The sequence below is a fragment of the Solanum lycopersicum genome, chromosome 1, assembly GCF_036512215.1.
Source record: "Solanum lycopersicum chromosome 1, SLM_r2.1".
Classification (NCBI taxonomy): Eukaryota; Viridiplantae; Streptophyta; class Magnoliopsida; order Solanales; family Solanaceae; genus Solanum; species Solanum lycopersicum.
The window spans coordinates 80604862-80629306 of NC_090800.1; the positions used below are offsets into that span (position 1 = coordinate 80604862).

At 34.3% G+C, this 24445-nt stretch overlaps 3 protein-coding genes and 1 pseudogene across 3 annotated transcripts; all 4 read right to left on the reverse strand.

The window, feature by feature from the left end:
* Positions 1-1999: 1999 nt before the first annotated feature.
* LOC101248815 (protein GRAVITROPIC IN THE LIGHT 1) lies at positions 2000-13062 on the reverse strand. Its single transcript, XM_004229752.5, has 3 exons — positions 12877-13062; positions 12359-12415; positions 2000-6269 (listed from the first exon to the last, which is right to left on the reverse strand). Exon 3 carries the CDS (start codon positions 6204-6206, stop codon positions 4941-4943), a length of 1266 nt encoding a protein of 421 aa, XP_004229800.1. The 5' UTR covers positions 6207-6269; positions 12359-12415; positions 12877-13062; the 3' UTR covers positions 2000-4940.
* Positions 2134-2778, reverse strand: LOC101254043 (21 kDa protein-like). Its single transcript, XM_010327350.4, has one exon. The coding sequence runs from the start codon at positions 2776-2778 to the stop codon at positions 2134-2136; it is 645 nt and encodes a 214-aa protein (XP_010325652.1).
* A 1964-nt stretch (positions 13063-15026) lies between the features above and the next one.
* On the reverse strand, positions 15027-20539 carry LOC101249301 (uncharacterized). The gene is made up of 3 exons (XM_004229754.5): positions 17743-20539; positions 17172-17361; positions 15027-15716 (listed from the first exon to the last, which is right to left on the reverse strand). The coding sequence occupies exons 1-3, from the start codon at positions 19276-19278 to the stop codon at positions 15589-15591; spliced, it is 1854 nt and encodes a 617-aa protein (XP_004229802.1). The 5' UTR covers positions 19279-20539; the 3' UTR covers positions 15027-15588.
* Positions 20467-24421, reverse strand: LOC101254344 (uncharacterized; annotated as a pseudogene).
* Positions 24422-24445: the final 24 nt, after the last annotated feature.

Genomic DNA, 24445 nt, shown 5'->3' on the forward strand with positions numbered 1-24445 from the left:
GGTTTGTTGAAAGAGAAGAATTGAAGTTGAAAGTTCGATTGATTTTCTCTCCGACAATTAATTTTATAGCAAATAATACAAACTTCAAAATTTAGCATAAAAGTTTTTCTAAAAGTAACAACACCTAAACTCTAGAAAATATTATACTATTCAAAATTCAAAAAAGAAATCAATTTCTAAATAGAGTGCTCAAGTGTAACTTAATAAAATTAAGGAAAAATAACTTAAATAAATAACTATAAGTTTAGTATTCTCTAATTTTCCCTTCTTTTTTTAAATATTACATAATTCTTTTTTTTAATTTTAGTAGAAGTTTAGAGATACATAGTCTTCTCTCTCCTATAACACACACTTCCCCATATCATGCCTATTTTTTCTCCACTAAAACACTCAATCTTCTGAATTACTTTTTGAATTTTGAATTATTAATTTTAATTAAAAATGTTTCACAACATTTAATATGAAATTCTAAATTTCAAAATTCAAAAAATTTGAAATTTCTAAAAATTGGATGCTTATGCTCATGTGGTGCTTGGAAAAGACGTTTTCTCTCTCTCAATAAAGTCTGGGTTTGATTGTGCCTTTGCCACGGAATTAGTACTTGTGCTTGATCAAATCCAAGTTGATGAACGTTTTCTCTCTCTCAATAAAGCCTGGGTTTGATTGTGCCTTTGCCATGGGATTAGTACTTGTGCTTGATCAAATCCAAGTTGATGATTTTGCTGAAAATCGGTCGATGCCGACCCAATTATCACAGACGATTCCAATTCTTCTTCTTAATTTTTCTCTATGAAAGAGTTTTAAATTATATATATTTGTTTATAGTTTTGAACTCTTTGAAAAATCAATCTGTTCCTTTTTGTCTTTAATGTTAAAAAAAGAATCCTACTAACTGATTTTGAAATTATTTCCAATTTTTACCGTAAATTTTTATCATGTATCAGTGATTAATTTTAATAACTGCGTCATCAAGTGTGCTTGCTGATACATTTTGAATCAGTGTGTATAGTGTTTTAGACGATGCATTGATACATGAAGTGTTTGCTAATACATTTTGAATCAGTGTGCTTGCTGATACATTTGGAATCCATCAAGTGTGTATAGTGTTTTAGATGATGCATTAATACATTTTGAATCCATCAAGTGTGCTTGCTGATCCATTTTGAATCAGTGTGTATAATGTTTTAGACGATGCATTGACACATGAATTTGTTGTGTATCATAATGTTTTCTATGTATCATGCGGTTTTGAAAATTATATTCAAAATAGATGATATAATCTTTGATTTTCAAAATTTGAAATTAATATTCAATTATGTGCTAATTTAATGCTGATTAATGATCTGTTACCGTAAATTAAGCTATTTTAATTAACAAGTTTAAATGTACCTTTTTTTCCCATTTTTTTCTTAACAGTTTAAATTTACCATGTATCACTAGAGTTTAAAGTATCACGGCACAAAAATTTTAAAGGATTTTTAGTAAATACTAAACTTGCCGGGATAGAGTGTAATTATTGAATTACACTATGGGATTCCTTAAATTTTTACTAAAATTAATGTAGTAACAAAAGGTTTGCAATTCGAAAGAAAAAATAATCAACAAATTTGAGAACAACCAAACTAACGGAAGGGAATGAGACCTACTAACGGTATTATCATTAACTCTTTGAGAGTATATATTTCTCTGCTCGTTTCAAAATATTTGTCATGATTTTTTTTTAAGAATCGAACGATATGAATTTTAATTAGATCAGTAATTTAAGATGTATTTTTCCATCAATTGATATAAGAAAAAATTACATTGTATAATTTTTTTAATATCCAAATTTCAACTTTAAAATATCAAATAAATTGAATATAATTAAGCTTTTGAAAATTAATTGAATTAACTCTAGAAAACAAAACGTGACAACTATTTTGAAATAACTAACTATACATCTTAGTGCTATAGATCATTTATAGGGAGTTGTATTTTGACGTGTTTTTGAAAATGCAAGAAAAAGAAAAGTATCAAAATCTATTATACAGATAGAATTAATGAAGTTACATACGTTTTGACATACATAACAAAAAAAGAATAAATATAAAATCAAATACAAAGATTGTAAATTCAAGTGGCCATATATAACTTCTAGTGCTTGTTAATTTTGCCAGAGTTTGAGTGATGAGAAGCCTTATGCCTAACAGCATATCCATTGAACAAAGCTAAAGCATTGCTAGTAACTTGTGCAACATTTAGAACTTTAGCCTTAATTGTAGCCTTTAATTTATAACCACCAAATTTGTAACTAGACATTCCATCCATGCAAGTGAAAGCATCCGTTAACACTGTGCTAAGCCAAGTTTGAACATTACTTCTATGCCATACAAACTCACTTTCCTTGTCTAAATTCAAATGTTGTAGCTCTTCCACCGAGTTGAAAAGCAAGTTAACTCCATTTGAGATTTGATCTAAACAATCTTTCACCACTTGATAATCTTTAGCCTTAGTTTCTTCGAGTTGTTTGCATACGTTCTTCACGTAGGTTCTAGTGTAGATAGCTTTAAGTAAACTCACTTTCAATGCTGCATGAGCTAGCTTTTGAGGTTCAGATGCAGTAGTGATATAATTTGACAAAGATTCCGCGCACAACTTTGGGTAACGTGTGCGCCTGCATTGTAACTCCACAAATTTGTTGGCACGAGGTTGTGCGCTAGCGCCCTCAACTGTTGCAACAAAGGTAAAAATAAATATATTGAAGAGAAATAAAAATAGGGAAAGGGTAATTTTCTCCATTATATTTTTTGGAAATAGAAGGAAGCAAAATCTATAGGTATATATATAGTTTAGTTTTTTTTGTGAAAAGAGAATGATTGATAATCGTGTTAGATTTGTAGTGTGGAAATGTGAAAAGAGAATTGGTGTTTATATAGGGAAGTATTTGTCACATAAGAGTTGACTTTGTTTCCTTTAATTTAATGATCTACACGTGCAAGAACCTTCAAAGAACTAGGTGCAAAAAGTTTGATATTAACTCTATGTAAAGCAATTGGTTTATTTTCTTATGATTTACTTAATAGTTGCTTAATCCATTTGTAAATATTAACAATGTTATACTTTCCGTTCATTTTTACTTGTCGACTAATTTAAACAATAGATTTCTTTATGAATAAAGTTACGACCACATCAATTAATATCTATTCTTTAACAAGTTTTCACTTAAATTGTTTTTAATTATACAAATATAATATTTTCTAAACGAGTCAAAAAAAAAGTGTCACATAATACGATAACAATCTACGATAGTAAGTTGAATAATGTAATGGTATATATAAGTTAGATTGGTTGTCTGGTAAGTGATGCCAACTGTTTGATTAACTTGTGCAGAGAGTAGGCGTTTTTTCATCCATGAATAACGCAACTTGTCTCAGACAAATTAAATAAATTAATATAACATAGAGTAAACTGCTGACCAGAATTAATGCTTGTATCAAGCTAAATTATTTATTAGATTGTACCATGTTATAAATCTTAAAGAATACTATTAAAGTATAATGTAGAGATCTGAGATCTCATAATTCAGATTGTCACTTTTATTTTGAAGATCAAATGCACTCATTACACGGTAGCTGGAGCTTACCATTTTAGAATCCTTCCAGCCAATTTTTCGTCTTAAAATAAAAACTCAGCAACAACTTGCTAGGTTGAAAAAACGCCTAATTTAATGTAATCTCGCAAGTGAAGTTTGGCGATCTGCGCAGTCTTATAAGGTAAAAATATTGTTTCCATTTGCCCCTAGACTCAAGTTGTGCAATACAAAAATCAAATACGTAAAACAAGTACATTATAGTAAAAAATCTATACTGAAACAAAGGAGAAGAAAAATAATAATAACAATAAATAATATGATCATCGAAATCAATGAGACAATAAGATCGAAGAATAAGATAATATAAAAGTAACAGATCAATACCGATACGAAACTAGGCAACACTCATCCTAATCCTAACCTACAAAACTCCAAGTCATATCATCAATAAACTACAAATACGTCATCTAATCATCTCTATTAGTATTCTTCGACCTACTTTATCTCTTCTCTTAGCCAAACTATATGGTCAACTAATTGAGTTAAAAAAAGAAACACGTAAGGATAAAGATTTTGTGCTTGACCTCCATTTCATAGGTCTGTAGGAAATTTGCTAATCAAGATAATAGGCATAAAAAACTTGAAACTTGTTGAATTGGTAGCTTTTTCTCAAATTATTATTATCATTTCAAGAAAAAAATATACTTTACCCTTTCGTTAATTTAGGTTGGAGAATTTTGTAGAACACAAATCAAAAGATTGAAAGTGAGACACGACATCAATTTAGGTAGAATTGAAGGAAAAGGTTTTCCTTAAACCGTCCAAAAATTCAGAACAAAGTTAAATTAATACTCCTAAAATATGCATGTGCTAAAAAAACTTGAAGCAGCTAAGATGACGGTCCATGCATAACGCATCTAGGACATACTCAACCCCATGATCAAATCGCGATCACTTTTATCGCGAAAAAATAATACTTACAAACTGAACAGAAGAAAATGACCTTTTTCATATCTCTTAAAAAAAAGATATAAAACTAAAACATTGTAAGAATCTATGAAATCATAGACTTATAGCTACTAAAGATTCATTTCCATATCATAAAACTTGCACAGATAATGTACTATCATTGACATACCGGCAAACATATATGCGATACACATTCAGTTTTGGAACCAAAATGTATTTTTCATGAATAAACGCAAAAGTTCATGAGAAAACTTATAGTCGGGATACAGACCAACTTACAATCTTTGAGATATCTAGGCATTAGCTCAAGACACATTTTACATCAAACTGACCAGCATGTTACAAGAAAAACACCTGCTAAAACATAAATGATAAAGCAGAAAACAGGATAGATATAATATCATTCGGTAACCTTCACGCCAGTTAGGTAGACTTGGCACTTGATCGCACTGCCCCCGACATAGAAACCAGGCATTACCATTAGACCAACCTTAGGCTTCTCGTTTTCATCTACAGTGAAATTTTCCAGAACACTTTCCATATAAACCTCTGAGAAGTCGGTTCCCCTCTGGACTTGGAAAACCCTGACTGGAGGATCAAATGAATATGCCAACCTATGCAAAAGCCAAATTGACTTGGTTAGTTTCAGAAAGGCCTGATAGAAAGCTGTTCTTGGGTGTCCACCACTCATAATATAGTTTCGCTGATCCAAGTTCCCAAAAAATGCAGACTCCATCTTCGAATGAACCACCTCCAAATATTTCTTCCGGCAAAAGTTCCCAAAAAGGGACTTGGGATTTTGGACTACAACATCCAGTGGATCTGATTCCCGTAATGCAAGATACTGGTGGTAAAAACTATCATTGGGGACAGCTGAATTCTCATATTTCACAGAGAAGAACTCATTCTGAAATTCAGCAAACATTCTTTGGCAGATATGTGATTCAAAAGCATATTTCTTGTGAGCTCTCTTTGCATAAACTAGATCTGGCTCTATGGAGTTTGCTGCAGCATCAAGATCCCAACCAGCAGCTTTCATCATGTTGATCAGTGGCTTAGAGAAGTCGTGAATGGCCCTATAAGCACCTTCCACGGCTGACCTGAAAAGCTCAGGAGTTAGGTCCACAGAGAAATGCCCATCCTCGTTAACTGCATTCTCCGATTCTTTCTCTGACAAGCCCCTGAGCTTAAGGTTTTTCTCCAATTTAATCCGCTTCTGACTGGCCTCTAGTATCTGCTGCTGCAGCTGAAGAATCTCAGAATCTTTGTTCTGAATCTCAGATTGAAACTTCTTCACCATAACTTCATATGTTTTCAACAAACTCTGCTGTTCTTGGATCTCTGCAGCCAAGCGAGAATCCTGAGGTGAAACACACACAGGTTTGGGATTATGCTCCCTGTAGAAGTGCTTCAGTTCAGAGAGATTCTTCAGCTCTGAAATTACAAGTTTATCGGCAGCTTGGATTTTGTCAGGGTCATAAGGAGTATGAGCAGATTGGAGTTGAATGTAGGCAGATTTCAGGGAAGAGATATTTGTAAAAATCCTAGATACCACAGCTTCAACTGCTTCAGGATTTTGGTTTGCGGCTTCCTCCATAGGTTGTGGATGGACCTTCTGGCTGTTGCTCTCACGGAGTTGTGTATCTTTTGCACCACTGGGTTGCATAGCTACTTGTAATGAGAATAGATTAGTCTAAAGCCCAACCCCTAAAAGTTTGCAGTGATTAACCTGTAAAACCCAAACTCCGTCACAGATGCATCATGAACCAATCACAAAACAGGCAAATAAATTTCCAACACCGAACAGTTGCAGCGTCCAGAAAAATCAGCCAATGTTGAAAACAAATCTTTAAGCAACTAGCAGGAGAGTACACTTGGGTAAGCAACCAAACAGCAAGAAAATAAAAGGCTAGGCGACACCTATGGAAAAACAAAAAACTGGTACATCAGCATCCATTCTGAGCAAATTTTACCATGAGATCTCGCAAGGAGATGTAAATGTTACTAACACGTCCAGATCATAGCAGCAATTCACTAGTGTCAAACAAAGCAAAACTACAGGGATCCCCTATCTTCTTTTTTTCCTCTGACCCTGCAAAAACCCAACTGCCTGGTGTTGGATTGACACAATATGGGTGCGAGTGTGGGACACACACCAGATTTAGTCAACTTACTTTGGGTGCCTTGACTACATCTATGACCAAGAATTTTAATAGGTAAAGTATTCGTTAATAGGTAATGACGGTAATAATAATCAACTGACATCTTCTCTTCCACCAATTTCACGCACAACTGCTTGGAGTGCAGAAAACATTCAAAAACAACTAGTATTTAAGTGAGCACAAGATAGAGTGATGACTCATGTCCCGCCAACCCCCAAACCCCAGTCCCCCCACGGCCCCACCCACGCCTCCACACACAAAAAGGACCAACTGAACCAGGTTGGGTCAGCTAAGCTTCTCAGCTAACCTGGAGAAAATATATCATGTTGGCCCAACTAACTTAGAATTCTCTCTTTACCCCAAAACCTAAATGAAATGAAATTATTTTCCTAGGACGATTACATATAATTTACAGTCTGAATCATTTTCTATTCTTCTTTTCCAGATTAGTTAAAAGGATACGCGATATTGCTGTTCCAGCAAGCTGTAGTCCTGTCATTGCCGATCTTTGGTACTTCCATTCCTCCATCACTTGTCCCAATGTCATCGCACAACCCATGAAATAATAAACAATTTGAATACTTATCCATAATTGTGATGTAGACCTACAATGGAATCGTATACGGCATGTGTTTTCCATGGTTCCTTGCGTAAACTGGACCAAATCACCATGATCTGTCTCCTTTCCTTAGAAGTTTATTGTTGGCATTGCATCTCCAATTGTATACAGTATACCAAGTTCCCTTCTTTCCAGGGTCGGGTGGGGGGGATAGATCAAGAAATCATTATTATACACCAAGATCATCTTAGCAGTTGAAGATGCAATTATAAGTGTTGTTTTTACCTCACAAACATCAACCCCGTTCTATGCAATTACCTACCAAGTGAAGAACGTGAACTTCCTTACTTTACCCTGTTCCAACAAGTTCTCTATAGAAGGAACCCACAGAGAAAGATTTGAACCCTTTTCCCCTCCAAAAATCCTCCCCCACCCCATGCCCCCATCTACAAGATAGATATCATAAATTCCATAAGGAATTTTTCCCAGCTCCGTCCATTCCCATTTGAATGGCCTTTTAACAGTTTATAAACACGTGATACCCTGCACAGGGCTCCTTGAGTACACCTGGACTCAATAGCTTCTTTACTAGTCACCAATGTATACAGCCACGGTTATTCATGTTTCGGTATTAGTCCATGATAATACATGTTAAACCAAAATCATGTACTCCTTCCACAACCAATACCAAAGTCAACCCACTCAATGAATTCCTTTTATTTCATAATTCTTCTCCATAAACTTATCCCACCGGAGTTGACATTGTGAACACTTAATTTTTGCACCATTTTAATTCATCCAAAAGTTTTTTTTTTTTGAAAGGTAATTTCTCCAAAAGTTGACAATGTTTAGCTTAATTGTAGTTATTTTTAATTGATTTCCCAACTTTGATGCATTTTTTAATTGCATCTCACATTCACACACACGCGCGCGCACACAAACACACACCCCCCCCCCCACACACACCCAAAAAAAAAAAAACTTCCATTTAGCTTCAATAGTCTTTAGTTATCAAGTTTAGTGTGATTGTGAACACCTAATTTGAGCATGTGTTTCAGTAGTGGATTTGGTGTGAAAAGCTTAGCATTAACACATTCTCCCGGTCAACAAAATTCCTTAACCGGTTTAGTTTTCAGTCTAACAGAATTCCTTACCAGATCACACACCAATAATTCAATTTTGCCCAGGCATTCAAATAAAAGTGACATGGAGCACCAAACTTAATTCCAAGTGGCAACTCCAAATAAATAATTCCTTCTCAAAACGTCACTTCAAATAGAAAAACTCTTCTAACTCATTCCTTTAAAGGGATGAAAACAGGGATGTGACGGCTCAAATAAACGGATGTGAACATAAACAAACAAAAACCTAACTAACCCTTGTCAATGACACATGATATACGAAACCAAAAAGACAAAAAAAAAGGTAGAATCATAGGCAAAGGCTTGAACAAGACAAATAGGAACAAAACAAAATCTTTGCACTGGAATGTAACATTCTATCAAAGAGATAACGTTCAATACCCACCAACAAGCTAAACATTTAATCCGTCTTTGATACTAGGAAAATTAACATAACAAGGTTTTCAGATTTACCTTTGAAACAAACAGCAATGAAGAACTCTGTTTTCCACACAGCAAAAAAACAAGCACCACCACCACAGTAGGAACAACGAAAGAAGAGCTTACACACTCGGATGTTTTTTGCTACTTTTGAATCTAAAAGTTGCTTCCCAGATTTGCTAGAGAAAAGAGATATTTTATAGGGTCAAAGAATTAGGGTTTGGCAGGAAATTCCAACCCATGCCCTCCACTAAAATCAGCCAAATAAGCAGGACAAGTATTAGCCAATAGGAGAATCCCAGATTTCAATTTGCTCACTCTGAGACCCTTTTATCCCTGCTTATTTAAGCCCTAATATTGTTCTCAAACAGGCTCAAAAAAAGAAAATAGCTGTGGTGTTTAATCCTAGTTTAAGTTACATAAGGCTAACCAAAACAAATTATATTGAACCCTACTTAATAATCTATAATCATACTGCCAAACAGGGCTGTTCAAAACCAAATTGTAACCAATAACCCGAACCGAAAAAATGACATGGTCTACTAAGGTTATCTTTTACCGGGTTATCGGTCTAGAACTTGAGTTGTCCAATTTTCTTAACGGGTGAACCAACAACATGGTAGTAAAAATGACTTCATTCCAACCACCATCGGTTAGTGGCCACTTACAACCTTCCTAGACCTTTGTTCATCGACCAAAGAACACATGATATTCCATAAGATGTATTTTTCCCTCAACTGTGACAAACTTGAATCCAGCGTTTCAGTTAAAATTAAGATGGAATAAGGTCAAATTAAGAATGTTATTTTTCTCAATTGTGATTAAATCCCCAATTTAGTTCAAATTAAAAGGGTTCACTTGGCACAAAACAAATAAAAGCAGCTAATGACCAAGACTCGAATAACCAGTAGCGGTGATACAGTAGTGGAAGGGTGATCAGTCGAACACCCTTTGCTGAAAAATTACATCGTATATATAGATCAAATATTGTTGCAAGGACTCTAAGATTAAAATAAGAAACAAAACTATTGCTAGCTAAGGAATAGAATTATTTTTAGTCTTTGCCATTAAAATATTGATTCATAGGCATAACAAAAGTAGGTGCAAAGCAAAGACACTTTTTATTGTTTGTGGATATTTTGGTGACAACTACACAACGGCTTGGGCTATATTTTACATCCTTTTACTGTAATGATTTTGTCTTATACTCGCTAAGTTTCAATTTGTTTGCCTACTTTCCTTTAAGTACTTTTAAAAAAATGTCTCTCTTCTTTTTTGGCAACTCTTTACTTTCAACTTTCCATATGGCATGTTTAAGACCATAAGATTTAAGGATATTTGGTACATTGTACATATCTTTAGTTTAAGACTCTAAAACTAAAAAGTCTTCTCTACTTTCTTTAACTTCGCGTCATGTCTTAAACCATACAAAAAATTTGAAATGGAGTAATTATTTTTCTAACTAGAGTGCCTTGAAAGCAGTTAGAAATTTCAATAGAGAGACATTTGCCTTAAATACTGAATAATTTTAATTTTACATTACATCCGATAATGAATGATGTTTTTTTAGACGATTTGAGTATATTTCGAGAACAAGAAATACCTCGTATTGTTTCTAACAAGACAATTATTAAAAAGAAGTCAACATATGAAACCTCCTTGCATATGATTGGAATGACAAACACAAACAAAACCCAACTATCACTTAAAAAGGAACTCAAAAGACTTTATTTTAGGACAGAACCAATTTTCAGAGGAAAAAGCAAATACAGAAAGAAAGAGCACTAATTCCCCAATTGCAGCAGAGCTCAATAAGACTCCCTAGAGCTCAAATACTGGCTTCCTAACCTAAGGCAACCAGTAATCCTCTTATCTTAGCCCACCTTCATTCCCCGTCTATGATCACCGCAACATGGTTCGGCATCAGTTCTCGCCTGAGTTCTGGAGGCAACAACACTTCATCCACCGAAGAATTAATTGAACTGTTAGCAGCACTGTCATCGATGTTGCTAGCGGTGTCGTTTCGATCAGAGGCAAGTGGATGAATCAACAGTCATTTTGTTAAATTGGGAATAATTTGAGGGTTTGTTGATTATGGTTGGGAGCAAAATCTATATAATTTTTCCTTTCAGGCTTCAGCTATATCAAGAGATTTCTTACAACAGATTTTTTCTTAATCAGACACTCATTCCTACATTGACATACAATCTCTAACCAAAGACCCTTCATAAGCATCAAATCCTTTATCTATAGTCCTGGAACACGCCTAACCTAATGATTGCAACATCAACAACTAAACCTTAACGCTACCAGTTGCTATGCCTTTAGGGATTGCTTCTATTATGTTTTATCCTCAGTAAAGTCAATATTGATTCACAAAGATAGTAGATTTTTTTGAGAAAGCAGAGTGTAACTTTTATATATCACCTATTAACTTGATGTTACTACATGGTCTTTAAAATTTCAGAAACATGAAGCTCTTTTGACTTGACTTGAGTATACATTCAAAGAATAGTTAAAAAAACTACATGACTTAGGTCAGTTTTTAACCTTTCCCTGATCATGAAAATGAAGATGGTTTCCACTTTCCACACTACAAATCTTAAAACCACTTAAATTCACAGCAGCCCCCAAAAGCAGAGGTTTTTACTTTGTATGACAACAAGTTAGGAAATGTTTCATCAACTCATTTCCATCATCACGACTTCACTCCAATTTTTGAAAGGACATTTTAATATATATTTTTACACCAAAAATAAGAATAATTATGTTTCTTGACCAGGCACACTCAGGAAAATTGATGTTGTTCACTGTAATTCCATAAATCTAATCCCACTTACAAAATTTGGGTTCTCTTCATATCACAGTGAAGATTATTCTACCAAATTATCTCACACATGTTCTTTCACTCTTAAGTTGAAAAAAAAATAGTTCACTTCTCGCGGAACCTTGATAATTAAGAAAGACCTTCTTATCAATGAGTTTCTTGAAAGTTGATTAAAGACATATCACCCTTTCCACACGAGTCTTGAATAAATTTTCTATGTCCAGATTTGGCGTGGTGAATTTTTTTACATTCTACAATGATTTAGCACAAATGCTTTATTGAAGTACCAAAGTTTCCCTGAATTTTCTAACTTGCTATCACGATTCCCTCAAGAGGTAGCTTCTTCTCAAAGTTGACTCTAACATATTGGCAGATCAAAAGCTTTGATACTTAATTTAAACCACGATGACCATTGAGATAATGAACAACCTAGAATAGATAACACAGGATGTATACCTGAAAAGTAAAAACTAAAAGCAATCCAATGTTGAATAGCCAGAAGGTTCCAAAATAAACTCAAAATCAGCACAAACTTGCACAAAACTACATGAACAGACTCAGGTAGATCAAGAGACCCAAATCATATACATATAAGGAACGTAAGCAAATTGCACGTAAAAACACGCGCACTACCGTGAGAATTAAGCAAACATAGACACGGTCTTCTAAGTATGATAACAAAAAAATAGAATTATCTAAATAACATACCTAAAAAAACTACACATCAACGATTGAAGGTGTCCAACATACATAATAACCTGAACACTGCAAAAAAAAAGAAGGAAAAAATCAAACATAAAAAAGCAGTCTTGATTAATCTGCAAGATTAGCAATATAAACATCAAACTGACACAATTCTTTCACAAAACAAAAAACACCCATCACCCCATTTGTTTCTGCAAGGTCAAAAATCATATTAACCCCTCCCCCACCCACCCACTTCTTTTTCTTCTTGTTCTTGAAATGGATGTGTTAAGGATGTCCTTCTATGGAATCACCAAATCAAGTAAAATCCCAATTGTTTAAAACAATCAGAGATTAAGGCAAACTCCTTTAAAAATCTACATAGTAAGCAAAAAAATGTTGCTTTTTTCTTCTACATGATGGTAAAACCCTAGGAGATGTAGACTTAAAAAAAAAAAGATAAACTTTTTTTGAAAAAAATGTGATGTAGTGTTAATTTCTTCAAGAAAAAAAAAGTTTGGTTTGAAGAGAAAAAGCGGTACCTGATCGGAACAGAGTTTAAAAGTTCGATGGTGGTGGAGTTTTCCGACAGTATCTCAAACATTGGGCAAGCATCTCTTTTGAGTCTTTCGGTGCTCTCACGCCTTGTGGGTTTGGTACTTTCTATAATTGATTGCCTTACCCACTTGCTATAAGTATTCTAGTACTCCCTCTCTCCCTTCCTTTTTAGTTTTTTTTTTTTTAATTTAATTAATTTTTAAAATTAAATTAAATTAAAAAAATTTTATTTGTATTTGATATTTACATCAAATTAATTTAATTTTTATTATTATGTGATTTGATAAAATAAAATACATGTTAATTAATTAAGATTAAATAAAATAAATAATAAATTTAAATACATAACATGCATATGTTGAATTGATGTAAACACCCGATACAAATAATTAAATATTTTAAAATAAAAATACTATAAGTCTCGACTCTTTAAAAAAATAAATTATAGCAACTAAAAAAAGGATGGAAAGAATAATAAAATAGTGTCATGATTATGAGACACTTTAGTTTGTTCACTTTTACTTATTGATAAAACACACAAACCTTTTGTTTTTTAAATACGTTATAACTGACAAATAAAGATGAATATCTTTATTTATTTTAAAAATATTTTAGATAAATTAACGGAAATAGATGGAGAGATTGCTAGTAATAATAAAAATACTACAAAGATAGTAAAATGTAGAGAAAGAAGTTGGGGAGAAAGGTTATCTTTCTTTTGAGATTAATTAATAAATAAAAGAGATTTGAGATTGATTTATAAATAAATTAATTTAGCTTGTGATTTATAGAAAAAGAGAAGTTATTATATAACCTTTTAAACTGCTTGTAAATTGTTTAATTGAGCTATTTATAACTTGTAAATTATTCATTTGAGATACTTATATATTATTATATATGTTTGATTTACAAAATATTTCAAAAAGTTATTTATAAAATATCATCAGTTTTCCTTCTTTAAAAGTAATATAGATACTCTTAAAATTTGAGTATGATCTCAATTTCTGAATGCATTTGATGTCTTTTTTCTTTCTTGTAATGATTGAATGGCTGACCTTATACAATTGACTTCAAACTGAAAATTGGATAGTGAGAGCTCTCTTACAAAACCCTACCCTTGATCAGAGGCATATTCAAGAATTCAAAATGATAGTAACTATAGTATAAAAAGTGGATTTAATTAGTTTGACATAGATTCTTATCATTAAATTTTTATTTTTTTTAATAATTATAGGTCCAAGGTTTAAATTCTTAATTAATTAAAAGGTCAAAAGTGCTATCAAATAACCACTGGAAGAGATGTTACATCGAATTTTAAAATAAAAACTAAAACAAGATAGACACAAAATTCAAATTTCTAACATTCACTAAGAGGTGCACCCAATCATCGTCGCAATATATATATATATATGGTTCACGCGTCTATATTTTTAACAAAAAAAATAAAAATATAACAATACTATAAATGATTTCAGGAGAAGAGCATGGGTCACGTGAATCCGGTGACCCCCTATTACAGAAACCTCTGCCTTCGACTCTTTTGGGAAAAATAATTTTGACCAGAATAATATTTTATCTATGTTATTTTACTATTTAAATTTTTTTTATTCTTTTGATTTTAATACCTTTTTTAACTAAAAATAGGAAAAAGAACAATTTATTTTAATATAAAATCTCTTTTGTTGTTTTTGAAATTTTGTGGCCAAATTTTCTGGCCATTGCACTTGTGACTCCTTTTATCTTTTTAGTTAGGCCAACAAGAAATTGTTAAATACTTTATACTAGTCGTATTTGCTTTTCCAACATTTATAACCCAGTAACTATTTCCAACAAAAAGAAAATCTAACACTTCTTTTTTATCTATATATATAAAAAAAATTAAACGCTGTTCAATTAGAATGTCTATCATACCATTGGGTAGTGAGACAAACTTTTTGTACACAATATATGTTTAAAATGCCATTCATGATAGTAACACCAACAGCTCAGGCAACATTTTGATTTAAGCAAAAGAACTTATCATTCTGATTTCTGACTAAAAAAAAAACACCGACCACCATCAGTAACACTACCAATAAATTTAAACTTAGCATTGCTGTCTGGCAAAGAGAGAAGAAATCGCGAGAAAATAATGTACAATATCAATGTTAATGACTTGAATATATGAAACTACAATTTTTATCAGTAACCTGAACGTGTTCACTATCTATGAATCGAAAACAATCAGTAAATGTACACCCTTCAAAGTCTTTCACCTCATGACTAATATCTGCAATGCCATATCTTATACTCAATGATGCTCTAGAGGTTATAGAGAAAGACCAGAACCGAGAGATTAAAAAACAGAAACTTAACAAGCCACATATGGACGGACCCATGCAGACTATAGAAGAGACGTTGCAATGCTTGAAAGATGGAAGAAGAACTGTACAATGACGGAATTGGCATAAGCATAAGTTGATAACATTATGGGCATAGATTCAATTGTGGTTCCTAGCTATATAATGTAACATGTCAAGACATACATATTCTTCTATCGTTTAAGCTTGAGGATTTTGTTTTCTTCCTTTTTCTCTGAAAAAATATGAGTAGTGAACCTTCTTGCTACCTAATTTATGTGAAAATCAACGTGTAATAGCTTTTTATGTTAATGAAATTGGACATAATGAGTCAGATAACCTTCACTATTCTTCAGATCATGCATCATCGCTAGTGCCTGGGTATGCTGGCAGACTCATTATCCTCTTGTCAACAACTGGACCTCCAACTGTAAAATGATAGAGGCTCTGAAACTTTGATCCTTTCAGCCCAAGAACCTCATGTACTGGCAACGATCACAAAAAAGGTAAAAGTTTAGTTGCACTAAAACATTCAATTAATCTAGTTGAATAAAGTTATCAAGCCAAAACACGATACCACTTGCTAATTATCTGGGAGAGGAAAGGGGATGATAAAAAGGGACACAATAGAATGAATAGGTATATTCACACATGTCAAATGACAAGATCCTGAAGGATGATAAATGCATATGTTCAGGTTCACATTTCACTAATACAATTACTAAGATGTTTTGTACTTCAGAAGTAGTACATACGTAAAGTTTTTTATGTGACAGATCGAAAAAACAAGGTGATTTAAACAGAAGTTGATGAATTTTCTTTACACTAAAAAAGATATACAGTATCAACCACAGTAAGCTAACCCTACAACCAGATTATGATAGACTAATGCCTGAATATATTTATCAGAAAAAATATATATAATTAAGTGTTCACTAATAAACCTCGCAGTCTCCAACTCTACCTCAAGAACTGATTGCTCTGCAATTCTAATTCAGTGTTCATGATTCTCCAGCCTCTTACATCTAAATATTCTAGAAAAGAGAGTGGTGGCGATACTCTTGCTTCAAGTAGACAGTGACCAACTCATTCCTTTTAGAGAAGAGATGCTAGATTTTTTTTTTGAACTATAGTATAGTTATACACAGGTGAACCACTTACTGATAAGAATTTCTTCTTCTTCCGGGTGCCTATCTAGTTCAAATTCTTTTATTCTTTTCTTTCCCTGTCCGTTTTTCTTTTGGGGGAAGGGAGTTGAAAGAGTGTCATTGGTGAGGGACTGATTGGTGCATCATTATGCAAGTTCATAGCTGGTTCAACCTGAACTGGAAGGATATGACATGTCAAGTTCAGGTGTCCTTTATCTTTTATCTTTTTAGGTGTCTTTTTGTCTTTAAGACTGGGAACGGGCAATATCTGAAATCAGATCAGTATATCTTTTTATGCATCTTAAGCAGAAATTATAATTCTAAGATGTTACTGAGTCCAAATTCCATGAAATTATTAGTAAAAGAGATTTTGCAAGGAAAGAGACTAATTTATCTTAATGGTTTAACAGTGGTCATTTTGACTTTGATACTTCTCTATAATTTCTGCCTAATAGAGTTTGCTGGAAGCATGAACTAAAAGGATATCTTTAGATAGCTGTACTTTTCATGGAAAATTTTGTAGAATAAAACATTACAACACAATAGCAATCCAATTATCTGATACTTGGCTTCATTTAAATTTTAAGCTCATTTGCCTTCAAACTTACTGTTATTTATATGGAGGAGATAGTTAACATCTATATAAATAACTCAGAAGCCTATTTTTTAATAATGATGTTAATTTGCGGATATATATACTGCATGACACAACATCCACGTGCAACGCATGTGCTGTGAGACTAGTACTTCTATTACAAGTCAAAGAGAAAAGAGAGGGTAGGGAGGGTATACCAGGATCATCAAAGAAACAACCAATCCCGGTAGCAGAGATGCCAACAGCATGTGATTCAAGATACAAAACTTGTCCGAGCACTCCTGTCTCCCAAAATAGCCGTGGGTACATCCAGGAACCCTTGTTGCGCAAAGTGGGCTCGAAATGCGCAATCATGCCCAAGCTGAAGCAGCCATCACTAGCAATGTCCTGTATAATAAATATCCATAAAAAGAGGTCACTTGAAGCATCACAAGCAACGAATGAGCTTGATCTGACTGTAAAGTTCAGCTAGCATCACAATTCTACATAATATGCCATTAGATAGAGAGAAAACAAGTAAAGGATCATCTCCATGCTACCATGATCCTGCCACGGAGGAGGAGAAAGTTCACTGTTTTGTACGTGGGTTGCGGTACTGCTTGAGGGTCAACACAGAGCATTTGGTTTCAGCCGGCCATTCATTTCTTGATGTGGCTGACCATGCCATGGAGCATATTCATCGTGAGGCCCAAGGGGGCAGCGATAAGAGGGCACGCTACCAGGGCAGCTACACTAATATGATCAAATCAAAGAATGAAAAATACATACCTGATGGCATGACAATCGTTTTGAAAGCTCCCTGCAGTCTCCACTTGCAAGCTCATATAAAGGAAGATCATCCGGACAACCATCTGGTTTCACCCATTTAAACTCGGCTCTAGTATCTTTCTTAAGATCATCCAGATGGTTCTCATTTCTCACCAAAAAATATAGTCCTTTTGGCAAGCCAACAACTCTATGAACAAACAGAGCAGCATGGACTTCACTATCCCAAGCAAGTGATCTAAATGGCAATGTGAGTTGCCTAACATGTTTCTTTCCACCGTGTGAACCAGACGGCACACAATGCAATAATATCTGATAAAATGTTTCTTTGGACATCACGGTAGAACCATCCATATCAACTGCGCTCCTACGCTTTCTAACTAGTTCCCTTAAACTTAGATCCTTATAAGAGCTTTCACTAAATGTTCCACTACTCTGAAATGGATCAACTACTGATAAATTAGACATTGTTAATGGCTTTTTCGCTGCTTCAGCTGTTCTATATATAATATCCCAACAAATGTGCTCTTTACTAAGCACATTAGGCTTGCCCTTCCAATCCAAACCTGAAAAGTCTGAAATAGCGCAGCTTAACTCCTTATAAGCCACTTTAAATTCACTCAAACCACTAGGGAAAACCAAAAGAACACAATCTGGATGCTCAAACTCAATCTCTGGCATTGACCCTTTCACGGGCCGAGATGGGATTTTAAACTTGGGAAAATTTTCAACGCCCGTTAACTTCTCTAACTCCTCGTAACCTAATCCATCTAGAACTTTCACATCCCATCCAAGCCCTGCTGCTGCCATTGAAACAGCAGCAATAGCATGACCCACATCATGATTACAATACCTAAATGCCCTTTCACCATACTTCCAAGCTTCCCTCCAAAAAATAGAAGATAACCCAATAAGGAAAGAATTTTCAGGGAAGAATCTTGTGAAAATCCCAGAAGAGAATTGGGCTCTAATTTCCAAAGAATGTTCTTTTGGCGCATAATGAGCCACGAAACCTTTGTCTGACACTGATTCAACAGGTGGACAAATAATACACGCTTCAGTTGGATGGAGATTCCCGCTACTAGGGTTTACCCGAAGGGACCAAGTTGAAAACCCAGTCGATTTCCAAGCTGATAAGGCTAAAGAATCATAGAAAAGCTGAGAAATTGTGGAATCCGAAAGGGGTTTGGGAAAAGGGAGAGTCTTGAACAGTGACGAGTAAAGAGGAGATTCATCAGAATATGGAGGGTGTAACAGAGAGATAAGTGGAGAAGAAACATAACGGCGAAAAGGGTTGGGCTGATTTGCCCAATCAAGACCACGAGGGCCACGAGCGTAGTTGTTGAAGGAATGTTTCGTTTCCTTATGGTACTTCAAGACTTGGGCTAATGAAGCTTGTTTTTCTTCATCTTCTTCTTGTTGATGAGTTGTTTGTGATGACGAAGTGGACATTGGGATTAGTTTTCTGGTGGTGGTGGGGAAGAAAAAGAGAGGTTGACGGTGAAAGGGAAGATGAAATCTGTGATGGAGAAGAGGCATATTTCTTCTTCTGTTCTATTTTTGTTTCTGCAACTGTCAACCATATTCTGGAGTAAGAATTTTGGAATAGTGCTGGAAGTTTTTGGAATGTTCCAATTTCTAGTTTGAGATTCCAAATTGGAATTTACTTGCTACAAGTCCTGGAGTTACCTTTCAAATACTACGTGACATTAAGTTTTACCTTTTAATAAAATCTTGAAAGTAACTCAACTCTCTATTTTCCTAACACACAACACGACACTAAAAAATATTTTCTTTAACTTTGTTTTATTAGTATGTCTTATTATTAAAATGAAGTGTCTTTTAGTAAATTATTCAATTTAATATACACATATATCATTTTTTTGGCTAGAATGATATCTTTTTTATATTATGTTACATTTAAAAATATTTTTATTTTTTTGACTTTAATACCTTTTAACTAAAAATAAAAAAAAGAATAATTTATTTTAAAATAAAATCTCTTTAATAGTTTTTGAAATTTTCTGGCCATTGCGCTTGTCGACTCTTTTTATCTTTTTAGTTAGGCCAACAAGAAATTGTTAAATACTTTATACTGGTCGTTTTTGCTTTTCAAACATTTTTAACCCAGTAATTATATCTTCTTTTTTATCTATATACATAAAAAATTTAAACGCTGTTTAATAAGAATGTCTATCATACCCTTGGGTAGTGAGACAAACTTCTTGTTGACAATGTTTAAAATGTTAATTATGATAGTAACACCAACAACTCAGGCAACATATTGATTTAAACAAAAGAAGTTACCATTCTAATTTTTGACCATAAAAGAACAGCAACCACCACTATTAACATTACCAATAAATTTAAACTTAGCAAGGCTGTGGGGAAAGAGAGGAGAAATCGTGAGAAAATCATGTAAAATATCAATGTTACTGACTTGAATATATGAAACTACAATTTATATCAATAACCTGAACGTGTTCACTATCTATGAATCGAAAACAATCAGTAAATGTACACCCTTCAAAGTTTTTCACCTCATGACTAGTATCTGCAATGCCATATCTTATACTCATTGATGCTCTAGGGGTTATAGAGAGAGACCAGAAACGAGAGATCAAAAAACAGAAACTTAACAAGCCACATGTGGACGGACCCATGCAGACTACAGAAGAGACGTTGCAATGCTTGAAAGATGGAAGAAGAACTGTACAATGATGGAACTGGCATAAGCATAAGTTGATAACATTATGGGCATAGATTCAATTGTGGTTCCTAGCTATATAATGTAACATATCAAGACATACATATTCTTCTACCGTTTAAGTTTTAGGATTTTTGTTTTCTTCTGTTTTCTCTGAAAAAATATTAGTGAACCTTCTCGCTGCCTAACTTATGTGAAAATCAACGTGTAATAGCTTTTTATGTTAGTGAAATTGGACATAATGAGTAAGACAACCTTCACTTTTCTTCAGATCATGCATCATCACTTGGGCCTGGGTATGCTGGCAGACTCTTTATCCTCTTGTCAACAACTGGACCTCCAACTGTAAAATGATAGAGGCTCTGAAACTTTGATCCTTTCAGCCCAAGAACCTCATGTACTGGCAACGATCACCAAAAAAGGTAACAGTTTAGTTGCACCACAACATTCAATTAATCTAGTCGAATAAAGTTATCAAGCCAAAACACGATACCACTTGCTAATTATCTGGAAGAGGAAAGGGGATGATAAAAAGGGACACAGTAGAATGAATAGGTATATTCACACATGTCAAATGACAAGATCCTGAAGGATGATAAATGCATATGTTCAGGTTCACATTTCACTAATACAATTACTAAGATGTTTTGTGCTTCAGAAGTAGTACATACGTAAAGTTTTTTATGTGACAGATCGAAAAAACAAGGTGATTTAAACAGAAGTTAATGAATTTTGTTTACACTAAAAAAGGATATACAATATGAACCACAGTAAGCTAACCCTACAACCAGATTATGACAGACTAATGCCTGAATACATGTATCAGAAAATAAAAATATAATGAAGTATTAACTGATAAACCTCGCAGTCTCTAACTCTACCTTCAAGAACTGATTGCTCTGCAATTCAAATTCTTGTAGAATAAAACAGTACAACACAATAGCAATCCAATTATTTGATACTTGGCTTCATTTTTAAGCTCCTTTGCCTTCAAACTTACTGTTATTTAGACGGAGGAGATGGTTAACTATATATATAAATAACGAGCTCAAAAGTTTAATTTTTAATAATGATTTTAATTTTCAGATATATATACGGCATGACGCAACATCCACACGCACGTGCTGTCAGACTTGTACTTCTATCACAAGTTATAAGAGAAAAGAGAGGGTAGGGAGGGTATACCAGGATCATCAAAGAAACAACCAATCATGGAAGCAGAGATGACAACAGCATGCGATTCAAGATACAAACTTGTCCGAGCACTCCTGTCTTCCAAAATAGTCGTGGGTACATCCAGGAACCCTTGTTGCACAAAGTGGGCTTGAAATGTGCAATCATGCCCAAGCTGAAGCAGCCATCACTAGCAATGTCCTGTACAATAAATATCCATCAAAAGAGGTCACTTCAAGCATCACAAGCAACAATGAGCTTGATCTGACTGTAAAGTTCAGCTAGCATTACAATTCTACATAATATGCAATTTGATAGAGAAAAAACAAGTAAAGGATCATCTCTATTTGCCATCAAGATATATTAAGTTGCGCAAAAAGTTTGTTTAATCATTTTCTTTAGCTTTATTTCACTGGAAGACACATATTGATATATAGTTGAAGAATGGAAACCCTTCATTCAAATATACTTAGATTTCTAGTTTACATAATAGAAGCACTTCGTATGAAGGCGAGGAAAAGAAATAAGATTTTTCGGCTACTCAACCATGATTCTTTTTTCAATGGTAACAACTATTCATAAATCTTACTATTAGTTTTATAATGACAACTTTTTCGGAGAACTCCACAAAAACAATATTATAGGAACCATAACTGTAATATGGATCTGTGAGCAAAAGCACATAAGAACGAGATAATAGAGAAACGGGGGATGAAATTGTGGATATGAAGTGAAAACATGTTACGACACTATATCTTTTGGTCCTGAGAATCAGATCACAAAATACGCACTGAATCACGTATGTAAAAAGTTATTTACAAGTATGATCATATATTCATATCAAAGAACAACAAACAACAAGAAAAATAAAGCTTCAACTCAAACAAATTGAGCAAGCTCTGTGAATTTCCAATATCTGTTCGGATCCATTTGGTCCTGTTTCTTTCCAGAATTTATTATTGTTTGTCCCAGCTAATATGACTTGTAAATAATCCTCGCAAATTAATCATATCAAAGAGCAGAAAATAAGTACCTGATGGCATGACAATCGTTTTGAAAGCTTCCTGCAGTCTCCACTTGTAAGCTCATATAAAGGAAGATCATCGGGACAACCATCTGGTTTCACCCATTTAAACTCATCTGTAGTAGCTTTCTTCAGATCATCCAAATGGCTCTCGTTTCTCACCAAAAAATATAATCCGTTCGGCAAGACAATAATTCTATGAACAAACAGAGCAGCATGGACTTCACTATCCCAAGCAAGTGACCTACATGGCAATGCCAATTGCCTAACATGTTTCTTTCCCCGTGTGAACCAGAAGGTGTACAATGCAATAATATCTAATAAAATGTTTCTTTGGACATTGCGGTAGAACCATACTCCTCTGCTTTCTAACCACTTCCCTTAAAGTTAAATCTTTATAAGAGCTTTCACTAAATGTTCCACTACTCTGGAATGGATCAACCGCTAATAAATTAGACATTGTTAATGGCTTTTTCGCTGCTTCAGCGGTTCTATATATAATGTCCCAACAAATGTGCTCTTTACTGAGGACATTAGGCTTGCCTTTCCAATCCAAGCCTGAAAACTCCGAAATAGCGCAGCTCAACTCCTTATAATCCACTTCGAATTCATTCAAACCACTAGGAAAAAACAAAAAGCACAATCTCTGGCATTGACCCTTTCACGGGCCGAGATGGGACTTTAAACTTGGGAAAATTTTCAACGCCGGTAAACTTCTCTAATGCCTCGTAACCTAATCCATCTAGAGCTTTCACATCCCATCTAAGCCCTGCTGCTGCCATTGAAACAGCAGCAATAGCATGACCCAATAAGGAAAGAATTTTCAGGGAAGAATCCTGTGAAAAGCCCCGATGAGAACTGGGCTCTAATTTCCAAAGAATGTTCTTTTGGCGCATAATGAGCCACGAAACCTTTGTCTGACACTGATTCAACAGGTGGACAAATAATATACGCTTCAGTTGGATGGAGATTTCCGCTTCTAGGCTTTACACGAAGGGACCAAGTTGAAAACCCAGTCGATTTCCAAGCTGATAAGGCTAAAGAAACATAGAAAAGCTGAGAAATTGTGGAATCCGAAATGGGTTTGGGAAAAGGGAGAGTCTTGAAAACTGATGAGTAAAGAGGAGATTCATCAGAATATGGAGTGAAACAGAGGGATGAGTGGAGAAGAAACATAACGGTGAAAAGGGTTGGGTTGATTTGCCCAATCAAGACCATGAGGGCCATGAGCGTAGTTGGTAAAGGAATGTTTCGTATTCTTTATGGTACTTCAAGAGTTGGGCTAATGAAGCTTGTTTTTGTTCATCTTCTTCTTGTTGATGAGTGATGGGGAAGAAAAAGAGAGGTTGATGGTGGAAGGGAAAATGACATCTGTGATGGAGAAGTATTTCTTCTGTTCTATTTTTGTTTCGGCAACTGTCACCATATTCTGGAGCAAGAATTTTGGAATAGTGCTTGAAGTTTTTGGAATGTTCCAAATTGTAGTTTGAGATTCCAAATTAGAGTTTGAAGTTCTAGAGTCAACTTTCATCAGAGTTAATCCTTGTGCTAGGGCTGTTCCCAGATGCTCCATCAGTCTTCAGCTTAAAGTCCCATTTCTTGGCATTTCCCACCTGATTTTGGCTGTTGCAGTAGTGTGTTTGGTGGTTTCCGACCCATATGACAAGAAATGGTATTCCAAGCCCATGTTAATGACGTGAGAGGTGTCCACCTGATGGTTATTTCCGTTGAAGACGTTGTCGATTCTGCTAATCCAGAGATTCCAAAGGGTGAAAGGGAGGATTTCTTGTCATGTAAGCCAA

What these genes read in the sequence shown, in the direction of transcription:
- LOC101254043 (XM_010327350.4), bottom strand. Translation starts at nt 2,778, where the DNA reads ATGGAGAAAATTACCCTTTCCCTATTTTTATTTCTCTTCAATATATTT.
- LOC101248815 (XM_004229752.5), bottom strand. Translation starts at nt 6,206, where the DNA reads ATGCAACCCAGTGGTGCAAAAGATACACAACTCCGTGAGAGCAACAGC.
- LOC101249301 (XM_004229754.5), bottom strand. Translation starts at nt 19,278, where the DNA reads ATGCCTCTTCTCCATCACAGATTTCATCTTCCCTTTCACCGTCAACCT. An exon ending in AACGATTGTCATGCCATCAG is followed by an intron (nt 17,362 to 17,742) that starts GTATGTATTTTT and finishes TTTATTATACAG; the next exon opens with GACATTGCTAGTGATGGCTG. An exon ending in TTGTTTCTTTGATGATCCTG is followed by an intron (nt 15,717 to 17,171) that starts GTATACCCTCCC and finishes GATCGTTGCCAG; the next exon opens with TACATGAGGTTCTTGGGCTG.